The sequence below is a fragment of the Vidua macroura genome, chromosome 25 (assembly GCF_024509145.1).
Source record: "Vidua macroura isolate BioBank_ID:100142 chromosome 25, ASM2450914v1, whole genome shotgun sequence".
In the NCBI taxonomy this organism is placed as follows: domain Eukaryota; kingdom Metazoa; phylum Chordata; class Aves; order Passeriformes; family Viduidae; genus Vidua; species Vidua macroura.
In genome coordinates this window covers 3,806,716-3,822,633 of record NC_071595.1, presented here as the reverse complement: position 1 = coordinate 3,822,633, position 15,918 = coordinate 3,806,716, and the positions used below count along the sequence as shown (strand labels likewise).

General features: G+C 54.6%; 1 protein-coding gene and 1 long non-coding RNA gene across 4 annotated transcripts; one reads left to right on the top strand and one right to left on the bottom strand.

The window, feature by feature from the left end:
* The first annotated feature begins 10,109 nt into the window (after nt 1-10,109).
* Nucleotides 10,110-11,936, top strand: ID3 (inhibitor of DNA binding 3). The gene is made up of 3 exons (XM_053999081.1): nt 10,110-10,632; nt 10,834-10,905; nt 11,381-11,936. Exons 1-2 carry the CDS (start codon nt 10,312-10,314, stop codon nt 10,888-10,890), a joined length of 378 nt encoding a protein of 125 aa, XP_053855056.1. The 5' UTR covers nt 10,110-10,311; the 3' UTR covers nt 10,891-10,905; nt 11,381-11,936.
* On the bottom strand, nt 11,930-14,410 carry LOC128819130 (uncharacterized). Of its 3 annotated transcripts, none has more exons than XR_008440650.1 (5): nt 14,120-14,410; nt 13,956-14,030; nt 13,729-13,871; nt 12,832-13,126; nt 11,930-12,210 (listed from the first exon to the last, which is right to left on the bottom strand). It is a non-coding gene; the product is annotated as an uncharacterized LOC128819130 (long non-coding RNA). The 3 variants fall into 3 exon arrangements; XR_008440651.1 differs by having other exon boundaries at nt 12,964-13,126; XR_008440649.1 differs by lacking the exon at nt 11,930-12,210 and having other exon boundaries at nt 12,621-13,126.
* Nucleotides 14,411-15,918: the final 1,508 nt, after the last annotated feature.

Here is a 15,918-nt window from a genome sequence, read left to right as displayed (position 1 = left end):
TACTGTCCAGCCCTCAAGCCCTCATCCTTTACCCCTCAACCCCTTCCTCTGCCCCGCAGCCCTCAGGCTCTGTGTGGCACCCTCGAGACCCCCTTTGCCCGTCAAGCCCCCTCTCAGCTGCCCCTTAGCTCCTGTGTGCCACCCTTAATCCCTCTCCTTTGCCCCTCAGCCCCCAGCTTCTCTGAGGCACCCTCCAGCTGCCCTGCCCCCCTCAGCATCTCTCTGTCACCCACTGTCCCCTCTCCCTGTGCCTCCCTCAGCTCCCAGCCTCTGTCACCCTCAAGCCCCCACAGCGCCCCTCAAGCTGCCCCTCAGCCTCTATGTGCCGTGCCATGAAAACACCCGAAAAAAAATTTTAAATTCCCTAAGAAACCCTCATCTTCAAAACGTCCTAGAAGCCCCACAAAAACATAAAAATAGCCTCAGAATACCCAAAAAATACCATAAAAAATACCCTACTTTTAAAAAACCCCTAAAACACACCTAAATAGCCCTAAAGAACCTTTAAGCAAGTCCCTAAATATTCTGAAAAGACCTCTAAAAATACCCCAAGAATTCTTAAAATGCCCTGATAAGACCCTAAAAAAACCCTACAAGTTCCCTCAAAAGACCTAAAAATACCCTAGTCCTAAGAGTCCTCCACATACCCTCAGTAGTCCTAAAAATGCCCTAAACATTTTTGAATAGGCCTAAAAAAGCCCCAAGAACACCCAAAAAAACACCTAAAAATTCTAATTAGTAGTAAGAAAGCCCTTAAAATACCCTAAAAATAATCTTCCCAAAACCCTGAAAAAGCCTTAAAAGTATCCTAAGTATTCACAGAAAATTCCTAAAAAGCTCCAGTGAAAATAACCCTAAAATAGCCTTTAAAAGCCCTGAAAAATAAAACCCCTAAAAAAGTGCTCAGTCCCCAACCTCTACCAGTTACTCTCTAGCCAGCAAACATCATACCTACCTTTTCATTAGGGTCACAGCCTGCAGCTGCTGGGAGGGTTCTGGGGCTGTCCCAGCAGTAGGGTTGCTGCCTGCAGCTGCTGTTGAGGAAAACTGGTGTTCTAGGGCTGCTGTTTAGGGTGAGCTTAGGGTTGGGGTGAGGGCTGCTGCTGTACCGTAACCCTTCCTGGTACCCTGTGTCCTGTCCTTGGTATCCCTAACCCTCAGGGTCAGCTCTCCACCTGTCAAGCCCCCCCTCTTTGCCCCTCAGCCCGCAATGTCTGTGTGTCACCCCAAGCCCCCTGACATTGTCCCGTGGCCCCCTAACCTCCACCGTGCACTCTCCACCTGGGTAGGGGTGGTTTTAAGGGTGAGGTTAAGGGTGCTGTGAAGGCTGGTTCACCTGTCACCCTCAGGCACCCCTACTTTGTCCCTCAAGGCAGCCCCTGCCTCTCAGCCTCCTTGTGTCACCCTCAAGTTCCCACCGCAGCCTCTCAGCGTCTCTGTGCCACCCTGGAGCCCCCCTTTTTACTCCAAAAGACCCCTTCTGCCTCACAGCTGCCCCTACCATCTGTGTCACTCTCCAGCCCCCTCCCCTCAGCCCCAGGTGCCTTTGTGACACCGCGCAGTCCACAGACGCCATCCCTGCCTGTTTTCTTTGGGTGTTGTCCTGCTGCGAGGGCCGCACTATCCCCACGACTCCGAGCTCCCATGTCCTGCTGCAGGGAGTAACACCTGGGTGGTGGGAGGAGTGAGGGATGGGCCAGGGGCAGGATGGGGAGGGGTGAAGGGTGGAGAGACTGGGGATGGGGTGGGCTGGAAGGACAAGTAGAGGTGAGGGTTGGAGACGGGGAAACAGCGGAGCAGGGCAGGGGGGAAGAGGTGACGGTAGGAGAGCTCACCCCATATCTCCCAGACAAAAGCTGCAGCAAAGTACAATTCTGGTTGCCGGGGCCATGCCAAAAACCACCTGCAAGCTGACATCAGGAACCTTGCATGGTGAGTTTTGTTTCTCAGCGAAAAGGGCCTGTGTTTGTCTCCAGGGGCCTGTGGCCCTGAGTGGGCAGCCGACTCCATATAATTCCAGACGACGCAGGATATTTCCCAGACCCAAGCTGCCCCCACCTCAAACTTGTGCTGCCCTGATACTCCCAAGCGCATCCTGCAAACTGACATCAGGAACCTGGGATGGCAAGTTTTGTTTCACAGGGAAAAGGGCCAGCGTTTTTTTTCGGGGGCCTGTGGGCAGAACAGCTCTGGGACAAATACGTGCAGACACCTGTGACAGAGGACAGGACAAATTAGGGGTCACTAAATACAAACAACAAATTATGATACAAACAGCGTAACACAAGGATGATAAAAAAGTTCCTGGCCAGAAGAATAATGTCAAAGACCTAGAGGATGTCCAGGATGTCCACTGTTGCTTTGGCAACAGTGGATGGAGGAGGCTCTAAGGAGCAGAAGAGCTCCCAGAAAAGACTGGAACAGAGTGACCTGTTAAAAGAACTCTTTGGGGAAGGTGGGCCTGTCGTCTTCCTCAGGGAAGGATATTGGGGTTTGAGGCTCACTCGGTGATAGGGGAGGGACTGGACCGTCCATGAGGCCTCTGGGGTTGATGGTTATTATGGGGGCCGATGCGTGGGGCCGCAGTCTGAAGGGGGGGGGGCGCAGAGCTGTGTCCATGGGGCCGTGTCCATGTGTCTGTGTCCATGTTTTTGTGTCCATGTACGCCGTGTGTATGTGTCCGTTGGTCCGTGGGCGCCATCGGGCACAGGCTGTAGTTCCGCGCTCTCCCACCAGGTGGCAGTGCTGAGCCGCACGGGCTCCCGCACGGTGGCGGTAGCAGCGGCGAAGAGATGCGTGCCCTATACGGCACTTACGGTACGAGCTGTACGTACAGCACGTACGTGCGCACACAAAACATAGTACATGCCCGTCCAGGTGGGGGTGGCACAGGGGTACAGAAATGACGAGCGTAGGCGTGTTCAGGGACATACAGGTCACCTACACACACCTACCTACGTGCACGGGGTCGTACGGCTTCCATACATACCTATATGTGCATCCACAGGTGCTACGGGCTTTGATCTCCTGCTCCCACATCCCTGCTGGATGTTCCCCCAACTCCACCATGGATGGGGTCAGAGAGGGTGCCATCATGTCTCCGTGTCACAGGGGCCAAGCCCAGCATGGGACTTGTCCCCAGCCCCACAGTGGGGACACATGCTGGAACATTTTTGTAGAAAGTAAATTTCCCTGGGTGAACAGAGAGTGAAAAAATTAACTAAAAGCAGTGAGAAAGTGAGCGCAGGTTGGCTTCCAGCACCTGGCACCACAGCTGGTGTGGCAGTTGGCTCTGTAGATGAAGCCAAGGGACCCTTGCCTTCAGCCTTGCACCCCAGCATCCTCGTCATCCCAAGGAATTGTGCTGGACAGGGAAACCACAGTGGGGTTTCATGGCAGGGAATGACTGGGATGGGTGTGCCCAGATGTAAGGCTTTGTGAACTGTTCACCAGGACCCCTGCACCCCTTTCCCCAGTTGCTGGAGTCAAGGGATAGGATAAGGAGAGGGGCCAAAGGGTGGAGAAAACACTGGGTATTGGGGCTGGACCACAGCATTCCAGACCTGGATTTTGACAACAAGAGGGTAGAAGCTGCTTTTAAGACCCTGAGTGGGGAAACTGAGGCAGGGAAAGTCTCAGCACTGGGGCTTGGGAATGGGGACCCCCAGTTTGGCCACTCCCCAGGAGTCCTTGGATTGTGTGGCCACAGCTCCAGTGCGTTTGGAGGACCACTGACACCTCCATGTCCTCCCTTTCCTGCAGGGATGTGGCTTGAGGAGAGGAGATGAAAGAGCCCCTCCTCACCCTGCCACTGCTCCTCACGTGGCATCTGCTCTGGGCGGATGGAAACTGTGTGTCAGAGGAAGTTGGGGGGACATCCAGGTGTCTTCACCCAGCACCTGTGCCAAGCTCTACCTACCCAATTCCCTGGTGCACCTGGGATGAGTTAGGCTCATCCCCATGGGGTGGGTTCCAAGCAGAGGTAGGGCAGATACACACACACCCACCCCCCCTCCCCCCGCGCTTTGCTTCCCACTGCTGCTTAAACCCAGCATGGCCACACAAGGGTCCCTGGAGGTGAACAATCTGGGGAGTCCATATCCACAAACTACAGCACTGACACCATCCCTGCCTCAGTTTCCCTACTCGGGGTCTGAAGTGTGTCTTTTCATTACACACTGGGCCTGGAAAGGCACAATCCAGGACGGGAATTATATGGTCCAGTCTGAACTTTCACCAGCATCCCAGCCCCATGGGGAGGTTTGGATCCTATTCCAAGATATCAGCATGTCAGGGGCCAGATGAATGGGGAGGTTGGGCAGGGGATGCTGGCAAGATATATATACTGAGGATACAGAGGGTGCGATCTGTGGGGCTCTTTGTAAAGAAAAATAACAATTTGGGCAGGTTTGAAAAGCACCGAAACCACAACAGGAAACACAAATTGTACAAATGCAGATGTGAGTGGAAAAAGCTCTTGAGCTGGTGGCTCCGGCTTTCACCTCCACTAAAAATAAACCTGCCTTATTAGGGGCAGATGGAGGCCAAGATAAAACATCTCTCCCCCCACCCCCCACCATGTTTTCCCATGGAGGGGCTCTTCTGTGTGATGATGGGTGATGTGGCTTTCTGGGGGTAGTGGGGATGGATTGCTTGGCCAGGGGCTTGAGCTGGGTTTTGGAGAGGATCTGGGAGGTTTAAGGGTTTTGGGGATGTGTGTCAGGTTTTCTGGAGGAGGGTTGCTGGGGTTTGTGTGATTTAGGGCTGGGCAATGCAGGGTGGAGGGTGTGATGAGTTTTAACAGTCTCTGAGTATAATAAGGGCAGCCTGGCAAAGCCACATCCTGCAGCACAGCAGGACCTGGGGGGGGGGGGAATTTGGGGTGCTAAGAAAGGAAGGGATTGGGAGCAGGGGCTGTAGGGGGGAGCAGGGGCTGCAGGGAGCAGCAGAACTCATCCTGGGACCCCCACATAATAAAGGCTTGGCTCCTCTTCCCCATGCCTGTTTCCCCTCTTTGGACCATGCCAGGGCTGTGGCACCTCATGTTTGGGGCGAGGCTGTGGCAGACGGTGCCAGGTTTGGGTGCCCACTGCTCCCCTGCTGCCACACCCCAGCCCCCCGAGGATATTGTGGGAATTACTTCACTGTCACCCTGGCAGTGGCAGTGGGGCCTGGGCTCCTCTGAGTGAGCCTAGTGTCTCCACATCTGCAGCAGCCAGGGTTGTTTACACTTGCAGCCTTTGCACCCCCAGGCCCATCCTCCTCCTCCTTTTGCAGGGATGCAATTTGGGAAGGGAGGAATTAAAAAGGTGGAGGGAGAAGAGAGCAGAGCAAGGGGTGGGCTGAGCACCAAATTGTGAGTGTACCTCCAGTAGTGGCACAGCAGCACCTCAGCACCTACCCTGCTGGGGACACCCACATGGACCTCCTCACCAGGGCCTGGGTTATGGGGTTCACACGGCATGAGCTGATCAGTCTTAGGCCCCTTAGGGTAACATGGGAGTGTGATGCTCATTAGGGTAAAATTGGGGGGACCCCAAAAGGGTCCCAGGAGGGAAAAGACCCCTCAGGGTGCAGATGGGAGTCAGAGGGACTGCTACCGTGCCAGGGGTGGGTCTGTCCAGCCGTGGGGGGAGGTGGTGAGAACAGTGGCCAGGGCAGGGGGGTCGGAACAGGAAGCACTGGCAGTGGCAGTGGAAGCACTGCTCCCAGCTCCCCAGATGCACCTGTGAGATAGGGCAGCAGGAAGCATCTATGAGGAATCCCGGTGTTGGGAACAGCCACTCCTGCCTGCCCAACACCGCCTGGGCCCAGCCCCACTGTCTCTCTCCACTCTGGGTACTACCCGGGGATGTTCCAAACGTCCCAGCCTCTCCTCTGCAGGGAACAGAGGTGTCCAGTGTTTGCCCTGAAGAAGCAGCTCTGACTCCTTATAGGAATATGTGGTTCCCTCTGGTTCAGAGGGTGATGGAGACACAGCTCTGATCTTGACTGGGCTTTGGATGAGAGGAAGTGTGGGGAAACGGAGGCATGGACAGTGACTGAGCAGCTTGGCCACAGTTCATGTCACGGTTCCTGGTTCCCTTTCAGAGGGATGAGAGTGTTCCTCTCCCTCCCCTGAGTACTCTGGAACAAGGTAATGCTTCATGGTGTTCACTTGGTCCCCAGTGATCACCAGCAGGGACTGTCCTGGGTGCTGCCTCCAGACTAGGTTGGGCTCAGGCTAAGGGGAGGTTCCTGGGGCTAATCCCCTGCACAAACAGCCACACATTCCCCAGGGCCGGACCAGGTCTCCTGGTGACATGGCTTGTGGGGGTGGGACGTATCACTGCTGCTTTTTGGGTGTAGGTGCCACTCCTTTCCCCCCTCAATTCTCTGCCATTTGTCTGCTCATCCTTCATAGCCCATTACAGAGCCTCCAGCATTGTCTGGCTCTGGCAGAGGGTCCTTGTGGTGGGTGAGGGGGGTAAACTGAGGCACAGAGCAGACAGGTGGCTAGGGCCAGGCTCCTTTCTGCATGAGCTGTGGACTCTGACATCCATCCATCCATCCATCCATCCATCCATCCATCCATCCATCCATCCCCATTGATCCTGAAACACCCCGAATCTGGGATATCATAGCTCAATATAGGGGTGTCACTGTGGCTACAGGGACCCCAGAGAGGGTTTGCCAAACTGCACGGGGACCTTTCAGCATATTCTCTGTGTGACCGATGGACGGAGGAGGGCCACAATGCCTGTCCCTGCCTGTCCTTGCCTGTCTTGGACCCACTGTCCATCCAGGAGCACTTGGCCCCAGCACGAATTGAAGTGTCAAGAGAGCTGCCACACAGTGTTCAGCAGGATCACCAAATGCCACTGGACTGCCTCCCCGTAGTCTTCGGGATAAGGCGGGAAAGAGATCTCAGAGCCATTTTAGGAAGCCAGAATCCCTTTTTTCCCTTGAGTTTCCATCTAGATTTCTTCTCCAGCACCAAAACTCCCTCGGATCACTGCTGTGCTGTGCCATGTGGGTGCCCAGGCTGGGGGGGTTGGCTTGAAGCATCTCAATAAATCAATAAATTAATCTCTGAGCTCTTTTTCCCATGTTGTGCTGAGCCAGAGCAAGCCAGACAGGTCCCTTAGCTTCCCTTGCTCATGAAGTCTCTTGAAGGTCTCTGAAGATCCCTGGTAAATGGGATTTATACCTCAGGCCCATCTGAAAGTGAATCCAGATGACCCCTGGGGAAGAGCCCTTCCCTTTGTAGCTGCACCCTGCCACATCTCTCTTTCTCTCCTCTCCCATCAAATCCCTGCCCAGCAGCCAGCGTTTCCAGACAGCCTCCAGCTTCCAAAACACAAGAAATTCCTCACAAAATGCTGGTGGTGTTCCCCCAGGACACAGGGACCCCCACGCTCACCCTCCCTACCCTGCAGCAGCCAGGCCAAATCTGGCCATTTCCACTCCATATTACATCCCTCACATTCTGCCACCTGTACCGACTTACTTCAGGGGAAAAAAAAAAAAATCAAACCAAACCCAAGCCCAAAGGGTAGATTATTTTGAGGCAGGGGGAAGCAGCTAGTTGTGAGGCGACCCCCAAGTTTCGAGGACCTCTGCAGGTTTTTGCAGCATGGGCAAATCCCCTGAGATTAATAATCTGTTCCCAGGAAAAGACAAAAGGTGGTGGGGAGCAATGGCTGAACTGTAGTGAGGTACATGGTCACCCCTCCCTCAGGGGACTTGATATCATTTTGGGGTGCTTGCTGAGGTGGATAGTCCCAGCTCCTGCTTCTTCTGCTGCTTCTTGTACTTTTCATTTTAACAAAACACCTGGTGTGGACCCTTTCACCATGAAATCATCATGCTCCAGAGCATTCCCACTCCCTTCCTCCCCCATTTTATCTTCTCCACGCCAAGAAATCCGCTCCTCCCACAGCCACTGCATGAGGACACCCCAAACCCGGAGTTACCACTGCAACGGCATCCTAAATGTGACCCCCCCCAGTCAAAAGTGAAGTGACCCATCCGGGGGCTGGGGGGTTATGACACAAACTTGGGGTGATCAGATAAAAACATTCTTGTGCTCCCAGCCCTCTCACACACTCGGGGTATCCCAGGACTGGAATGAATCCCCTTGGAAAATGGCGGCAGCGTGGCCGTGGCGGTGGCGGTGCGGGGGGAGGGGGGGAGGTTGCCTTGGCCACGCATCCCTCTGTGAATGCATGACGTGCGCAGGGCTGGCGCCAGGCTGTCTGGGGCCGGGAGTTAGATCAACACAGCTGGAGGGCCCGGGCCACAGCTGGGCAAAGGCAGCGGGTCCCGCCGCCCAGGCAGGGCCTGTGGGAACCGCCGCCAACAAAACCCCCCTGCAAACAAAAGCTCCCCTCCCAGTCCCTCTGAAGCCTTTCAGCGCCCCCCCCCCCCGCCCCCCGCCATCCCTTGGGAAATGAGAGGGAGTGTATGGGAATAAGCAGAGGCTCTACGCTGCTGTTTTGTATTGAGGGGAAGTCATAAGAAGGATTCAGGTGGTGGTCTGAAAAGAGTTTCTAAATGTTTTATAAACATTTTAAAAACCTGTGTTAATTTCATTAAGTTTTACATTTATAGTTTATTTTTAAAAGATGTTTAATTCTTTTTTAACTTTATTTTGTTAATTTTTTTTGGGGGGGGGGAGTTGGTTGTTTGCTCTTGCCCCAAAACAGGTTACTGAGGGTAATTATGTGTCTTCCCAAGCTGCTATCCTTTACATAGAGGTGATTTCCCAGGAAATTCATGACGAGTGAGGTGGGGGGTGGAGGGGGGGTGTGGAGAGAAAAATAAAAGGTACAAAAATAATCCAACCACAAGGAACGTTGGATGCTGCTTTCAAGGTTTTTTGTTGAGCAGCTCATGGCTTGGGGGAGCTATGGGGAGGAGGGGTGCTCTCCAGCCTGCAGTCCCCACACCCCTTTGAAGGGGGTGGAAATAAAGCCCAGCATTACCAAACTGGGATTTGGGCAGATCGGGAATAAATCGCTACCGTGGGCAGGAGTAATTTGGTCCAGGTGCCTGTACCCTCACCCCCCCTGCCCCCCTCATTAGCTGAGACCCCTGGGCTGAGCAGGGTCCCAGAGTGCCTCCCTCCAACCCTCTTGGCTCATTCCCTTCCTGCACTTTCATAACCAAGCTCCCACAACACCCCCCCATAACTAAATCCTACCAATTTGGGGGAGAGAGGATTTTCCCCTTAGGCTCATCCAGATTCATTATCTGGGTGTTGCAGGGCTGTTGCTACTGCAGGACCCCTCCATGTGCCACCTGCTGCGGTGACACTCACTGGGGACCCCAGATCACTCCAGCTTTGGGCTTTTTCTATGGACATTCTCTAAGTTTTAAGGCAGTGATGGTTCAGAAGGGTAGTTTCCTTTATATCTCGCCCCCCCCCCCCAAGCCAATCACTTCTGCTGGGATAACCCCTTTGCCTATAAATCTCCTCTCCCACCTCCAAGATAAAAAAACTTCCAGGCCTCTCACAGGCGCTGACCTAAATCTGGTTTCTCCATCCTAACCTCAGTTTTACCGCAATTAATTTTTTTCTGCTGGTCACAAGATAATTCCTGACGCCAGAAAGTCTGGAGGTCAGATGAGAAGCGGATTGAGGAAAAGGGCGGCACTAATTTCCTTAAAACAGGGCGGTTGGGAGGTGGGAAACCACATCGTCCTGTCTAAAAATAGGGGGAATTCACTGGGAAGGGGAGTGGGGCAGTTTGGGGGTGCTAGGGTGTTGAAGGGGTATGGGGGGGATAATTCCCAAGATGTTTGTGGGGTCTGACCATGGGAAGGAGAACCTTCGTGGTCGTGTCATCCCCCGCCGGGCCACTCTGGCCATCAAGGGTAAATCTGGGGGGCTGGGGAGGGGGGAGGGGTGAGGTAGAGGGGGTTTAAGACTTCATTAATGTGTAGGGGCGGAGTTTGATGCTTCATTGAAACTCAGAGGCGGGATTTAGGGCTTCGTTTACATAAAAGGGAAGAGATTAATGGTTATTTTACATAAAAGGGGGTTGTATTGTTCATAATTTGCATGTAGTGGGCGCGGTCAAGTGGCGCTGCCTAGATAAAGGCGGCGCGTGTGCTTTCCTCCCCTTTCCCAAACCCTCCCCGATCTGCTAGCGAAATACAGAAGTTTGGGGTCCAGAGGGTAAGAGTTAAAGCTCTCAGAGCTGCCCTCTTTGGCGGTCAGGTGCTCGGAGGTCCCAGCAAAACCCCCGCTGCCACGACAGCCCCTGAGGCTCCTAGGCTCCTAGGCATCCCCCCGTCCTGCATCTCCAGACCTGCTCTGAGCCCACCATGAAAGCCATCAGCCCGGTGCGCTCCGTCCGGAGCTGCTACGAGGCCGTTTGCTGCCTCTCGGAGCAGAGTTTAGCCATCGCCCGGGGCAGCCACAACAAGAGTCCGGCCTTGGAAGAGCCCATGAACTTGCTCTACGATATGAACGACTGCTATTCCAAATTGCGGGAGCTGGTGCCGGGCATCCCTCAAGGCACCAAGGTGAGCCAGGTGGAGATCCTGCAGCACGTCATAGACTACATCTTTGACCTCCAGATCGTGCTAGAGGAGGTGTCCAAGGGCCGTGACCCCTCCTCCGAGGCCGCCCTACTTTCCCTTAAGGTAAGGATCGCTTCGGACTGGGGGCTAGGTATGTCGATTTGGAGAGAGAGGATGTGTTAGGTTGGAGGTGATAACAAGTCGGGGCGGGGGTGCTGCTGGGTCCCCGAGTGTGTTGGTGGGTCATGGCACGGTGGGGAATGGGGAGGACTGGGGACCACCAGCCGCCGGGGTGATCTTAAGTCCTGTCCTTTCTCTCCGCAGGCGGCTGAACTCGCCTCAGAACTCCGTACCAAAGACGAGGGAAGTTTGTGTCACTAACGCCACCTCCACCAGGTGAGTGTCGCGCCCAGTCACCACCGCCACCGCCATCCACAGCCGAGTCCTCCCCATATGCCCATACCCCAGGTGGCATCCCGGGGCCCCCTCCTGCCCTCCAGCATCAAAATCCCCGGGGGACAGACCTCCAGCAACCCATGCTCCCTTCCCTAATTTCCCGTCGCATCCCAATTTTTCACCACCCGCACCCCAGTCGACCTCTCCAACCCACCACCGCTACCGATCCAAATAACGCAGACCAGTGCTCCCTCTTTCTGCAATCCCCCCCGATCTCTCACCTGAACCCCAGTCCCCAGTCAGCACCAACCCTCTCCCAGCATCTCCAGGCGGGAGCCAGATACAGTCCCACAAGAACTTTGTTTCCTGGCTCCCACCCCCTCTTCCCAAATTTCCATCCCCAACTCCACTTACCACCACACTAATAACCACTATTTTTTTCTCCTCCCTCCCCCTCTGTTCTCTCACCTCCCAGTGCCAATTAACAAACAGGCAGCGAGTGTCGGTTCCTGGTTCGTTATCAGCCGGAGGTAAATAGCAGCTTCCTCCATGGCGCCGGGCTGTCTGCGACCTACCGGCCCCGCATCGCCTCCCCCGGGCCCGGGCACCGCGAGTGGGGAGTGGCTGGTTCCGATGCCCCCCCAGCCTTCCACCGCCAGCATCCCACACACGGAGCTCAGCATCCCAGCTTGGGACCCGAATTCACATGAGATATTTTTAATGATATACTGATGAAGCGGAGGTTGTCTGTATATTTTTGGATTATAGCAGCGAGTCCTTTTTTTAAAAGGTATTCTATGAGATGGCGGGGTGGGAATTAGAGGGCTTTGGGGTGGGGGACAAACATCGTCGAGTATGAACTAAACTCTCTGGGGCTGTGGCCTCGTGTATTGTGGAGCTCTATAATAGAGTATAACTTTTTGTACCTTTTGTGCAGGAAGGTGATTTTCTGCGAACATGCCTTGTACTTGCTTTATAGACTTTTTATAAAAGTTACCATTTTTGCATAATAAAAATCAATATAATTTTGATTGTTTTTTCTGCTTCATCGCTGGGATGGAGGGAGCTGGGGTGCACCTCTGAGTGGGAAAACCCCCTGGGGGGTGGGAGCCTCCCAGACTTTGATGGGAACTTCTAGGATTACTGTAGGAATCTCCATAATTGTTTAATAGAAATGTCAGCTCAGGTATGGGAGGAATTAACCCTGGGCTGCCAGCTATTTTGTGTGCTGCTGTGCTCATCTGATATGGAAGGAGTGAAGATGATGCTGAGCCCTGGGGACCATCTAGAGGTGTAGCTGGAGCCCTGGGAAGGAAGAAAAAGTACAATTTTTTCCACTTTTAGCCATGTAGAAATGGACTGGTAGGTGCCCTGATGCTGGATTTGAGCTTCTACTGGGCTGGAAGGGGTGATGCTGCTCCCCCAGGATATACCCCATAGGGGTAGAGGAGTTTCTGGACTGCTTTTGCTGCCCTAGGTAGTATTGAGAGAGCAGCCCCTGCTTGGCCTGATCTCCTTGGGGTCAACACTGCAGGGAAGAGGTGTTGGGAGCAAAAATGCTTTTCCCTCCCCTTGGGTAATGCTGTGGTTTCCCTTTGGCCCGGGTGCAGAACAGATGTGACCCCGGGCTGGCTCAGCTGTGGAGCCAGATCATGCTCCTTGGGGAAGGTGCTGGCCTGCCTAGGATGAAGTTAAATTGACTTCACCCCCACCTGTAGCACCATCATCTTTATTCCCTGTGCTGGGCTCTGGTTTTGCTGCCATGGGCTTAGCCAGGCATGATGTGGGTCCTGCCGTGTGGCATTGGGGTGTCCCCAGGGTGCTCCAGCATCCAAGGGTGCTGGGTTAAGGGCTGCATCATGGGAAGAGGAGGAGGGAGAAGACACAAGGGTCTCGGAGCGCAGAGTGATACAAAGCTTCACCCACACATTGGCTTCAGCCTCTATCCCAACAGCAGAGAACAGGAGCTTAGGGTGCAGCTAGCACCTGCCAAACACTTCTTGTCCATGGGCATTTCCATAGAGAAAAGCAGCATGTGGAGCTTCCAAAAAGCACCACCTGGATCACCAGCCCCTGGGAACTTTCCTCCCTCCTCCCAGCTTGATGTCCCCAGGCTCCCCAGGGCAGGGTATCCTCCGGCACCTCTGGGTGGGGTAGGATGCAGTGACACAGGCTGTCCGGGAATGGTGAGAGGCAGGTGAAGGTGTCCATCCAGAAACCACTGCATGTGGGAACAGAGCTGCTGTTATGGTCACAGCTAAAAATAAGCTTTTGCCATCTCCACTGGCTTTTGGCTCTGGAGGAAAAGGCAAGGGGTGGGTTAGGGGTGAGTGCCCCCACATTCACCCCGGTGTCATGATCCTCCAGCTGTGCCAGTGCTGATGTACCAAAGGGATTTAAGTGGGATGGGTGGGAAAAGCATCCTGGGCATGAGCCAGGGATGAGTCTCGGTACCTGCAAGGTGGAGCTTCTTGCAGTGTGAGCACTTCATCCCCGGTCCTAATGGGTCCCTCATCAGAGATGATGGTGGTGGAAATCCTAGACTCGTGGGAGCATTAATGAGCCTACTTTGGGACTGGGGTTACTTGGACAAGTGGGGCTAGGCACTGATGGGATGGGAGAAACCAGTCCTGCTGGGGCTTTTTGGATGGAAACGACACTGGGGAGATGGAGGGGGACTCCAGCCCCCGGGGAGTGGAGGTGGCCCCTGCCCCTGTCCCCTCTCAGGGATCAGGGCAGTGGATTCCCGAGGCCAGGGGCTGTCGGAGTTCGGCAAGGTGTAGGTTCGGCTCTAGTTCCCAAGAAGCCTCCCAGGGCCGTTACCTCCTCCCCCGTGGTGGATGGATCCCGGTGTCTTGCCCGGAGCAGCCACCCCGACATTCCCAGACTCTGGCACAAGACTTGTTCAGACCTCACTGGCTCCCTGGACTGAGTAGTCAGTTGCCAGTGCTTTCTTTGAAACTCCTCTTAAAAAAAAAAAAAAAAAAAAAAAAAAAATTACCTCAGGGGGTTGATGGGATGATTCACCCCGTGGGGCAGATGGGATTTACCTCGGGGAGAAGATTTACCCCATGCAGCAGATTTACTTTGGCTGTTGTGGGATGCCGATGCTTTCCTGGAAAACCCTGATTAAAAAAAAAAAAAAAAAAAAAAATTAAGTAAAGAAAACGGGAAAAACACGCAGCTAAAAATAGCCACAGGGGCCGAGATTTACCTCAGGGAGAACAGCTGGAACGAGAAAAATGCTCCTGGCCGAGTAAGTCCGGCGTTACTTTTACCACCCCAGCTACACTGCAGGGGTGCAGAAAAGAGGTGAGGAGGGCAAAAACTAATACCGCGGAGGAGGAGTGGTGAAGGTCGAGCGCGGCCCCGCCGCGGTGCCGGTGGCCCGTGATCCGGCTCGTTCGCCTCTTGGCAAGTGCCGGAGTCTGATGCAATCGCTGCGCTGACGGAGGCGGCGGTTCCCACCTGTATTTACCATTGTGTGCCCGGAGCTGTTTGCAGGTGTTTGCTGGCGCCGCGCTGTCTGAGCCGCACTTCCCTCCTCCTCCTCCCGCTGCTGCCCCGGCCAAGGCCTGGCCCCCGCGGCCCCCCCGCCCGGCTCCCCGCCAGCCGCCGCTGACACAGATGCTGCGCGCACACGCGTGACCTTGGCCAGGCGCGCTCACGCGCGGAGGGAGTTTCTGGCCGCTGGGCGTGGGTGCGCACACGCACATGTACACATGTGTATTTACATGTGTATGTACACCATACACGTGGTATGTCAGTACACATACCACACTGACACGTGTGGTATGAGTTGTAACCAACTGACACGTGTGGTATGAGCATATTCACATGTGTGTGCATGTATGCACGCATGACTGTGCATTTGTACACACCTGTGTGCACTTACACACGTGTTTACAAACACTGACACACGTGTCTGTGCATGCTCACACGGGCAGATATGCATACATGACTGTGTTCAGTTACACACAGCTATCTGCACTCACATGTGTATTCAGATGCTGACACATGTGTCTGGGCACACTCACACGCGTGCATGCATTTACACCCATGCCCACGTATACTTACAATATGCCTACAGGCACTGACACATGTCTGTGCACACTTAAAATACATGCACACATATGTAGATGGTGCGTGTATGCATACATGCCTGTGTGCACTTACACACGTGTGCATGTATGTACAGGAGGGCTCATCCCGCAAACCAATCTGTGTAGGGGCTCAGCACCCCCTTGGTTGGAGCTCCCAGAGATGCTGTGGAATTAGAGAAAGCTATTCCTGCTCCCTCCCCACCCCCGTGAAGACCATCCTCCGTCGTTGTAACCAACTCGCTTGTTCCTGTCAGCCCTTGTCTTCCCTCTCCCACAGGTGATATCGGGGCTTTGTCCCACGGTGGGACAGAGGCTTCATGCACGTCCCAAAATCTGCCGGGGACGACGTGAGGTGGAGCCGGAGCGGTGCGGGCTCCGCAGCCGTGACTCGCTGCTGCCGTCTCCAGGGCAGAGGAAGAAGATCCCGGCTCACCGGGAAGGTTCTCCCCGCGGGAAGAACTGGGATTTCAGATTTCCTCTGGTGTACCCTTGGAAACGACCAGGATTTCCCCCGATGCCTATCCCGGCAAGAATGGGGATCTCCTGTGGTGTTCCCCTTGTGAAGGACCAGGACCTTCTCTGGTGCCCTTCCAGAAAGGACTGGGACCTCCTCTGTTGCCCCCATTCCAGGCACAGGGATGTGTGGCATTGGGCTGTGGGGGCTGCTGGCCACCTGTGGCCCATCACATGCTCCCGGGAACGTTGTTCCCCCCACTCTGGGCGGAGCCATAGGGCATCAGCCCCCCTTGTACCCCCTCTCTCCTGGGAATGTTCCTTGGGGAGGAGCATTAGGGGATGGGATGGGATCTCATTTGGGATCCACAGCCCAGCTTCAGCCCCCTGCTTCTGGGATATAGTCAACCTCCTCTTTGTGCTCTGCATCCTGATGAGGTCCCCCATCTCCAAGCTG